The following is a 1,123-nucleotide window of genomic DNA, read 5'->3' as shown; positions in this document are numbered from 1 at the left end:
TCAGTAACTTTGTAAGATATTTTTTTAATCTCCCTCCACCTGGTGATCAGATTTATGCAAGAATGGTTCTTACAACAATTGATTCAGCAGCCTACAATGCAATGCAAGCACCACAAGGTCCGGTGCATATAAACTGTGCTTTTAGGGAACCACTAGATCACAGTAATCAAAATTGGAGTTTTGATTGTTTGAGAGGATTGGACAGGTGGTTTAGAAATGATGAACCATATACTAGATACCTACTCCCTCCGTTTCAAAATATAAGTCTTTCTAGAGATTCCACCAACTGACTACATACGGAGCAAAATGAGTGAATCTCCACTCTAAAATATGTCCACATACTATGTTGTATTCCATTTGAAATGTCTAAAAAGACTTATATTTAGGAACGGAGGGAGTAGAAATGAAAATGGTCTCTGCATTTGGTAATTATTCTTGTTCAGTAATAGAGGTTCAAGATATCATAAAGAAGGCAAAGCAAGGGCTTCTATTAGTTGGAGCTATTCATAAAGAAGATGACATGTGGGCTGTGGCTTTACTAGCTAGACAACTTTCCTGGCCAGTTGCCGCTGACATTCTGTCTGGGCTGCGAATGAGGAAAGTTCTAAATTCATTTCCAGGATTTGATAAGAGTATTTTGTTTATAGACCAAATAGATCAAATTCTACTGTCGGACTCTGTCAAAAGCTGGATAAATCCAGATGTTATTGTGCAGGTTTAGCTCCTCATTTGATTCTATTCCTCTGCACCACTTACATTATCTTTACATTTCTAGATATTATGTGATATATATATTTTGTTCTAACTTTCTGAAGCTTGGCTTTGTTCAACTGGCAGATTGGAAGCCGGATTACTAGCAAACGCATGGAAATGTTTCTCGAGTCCTGCTTCCCATCTTCATACATCTTGATTGATACACATCCGTGCCGCCATGATCCTTCACATGTTGTCACTCACAGAATCCAGACTAGTGTAGCTGACTTTGCTGCTAGTTTGTGCCAATGTAATTTAGAAAGGAAGACAAGCAGATGGAAGGATATTTTGATGGTTCTAAATTCAGCGGTATGAACCAGAACATGCTAACTACCTTGAAACGTTGCAATGAAATAATTATGGTCATATA

The 1,123-nt window shown here is 37.8% G+C and overlaps 1 protein-coding gene across 1 annotated transcript in view; it reads left to right on the top strand.

Moving 5' to 3' along the window:
- Positions 1-6: 6 nt before the first annotated feature.
- LOC119321729 (protein PHYLLO, chloroplastic-like) overlaps positions 7-1,123 on the top strand; it is a 41,139-nt gene continuing 40,022 nt past the window's right edge. Inside the window, exons 1-3 of the mRNA XM_037595286.1 lie at positions 7-117; positions 387-715; positions 838-1,062. Coding sequence (XP_037451183.1) covers positions 63-117; positions 387-715; positions 838-1,062 — 609 coding nt within the window. The 5' untranslated portion in view covers positions 7-62. The remainder of the gene's footprint in view (positions 118-386; positions 716-837; positions 1,063-1,123) is intronic.

This window comes from Triticum dicoccoides, chromosome 6B (assembly GCF_002162155.2).
Source record: "Triticum dicoccoides isolate Atlit2015 ecotype Zavitan chromosome 6B, WEW_v2.0, whole genome shotgun sequence".
Taxonomy (NCBI): Eukaryota; Viridiplantae; Streptophyta; class Magnoliopsida; order Poales; family Poaceae; genus Triticum; species Triticum dicoccoides.
Note: the sequence above shows the minus strand (reverse complement) of the source record. Positions and strands in the feature narration are given on the sequence as shown.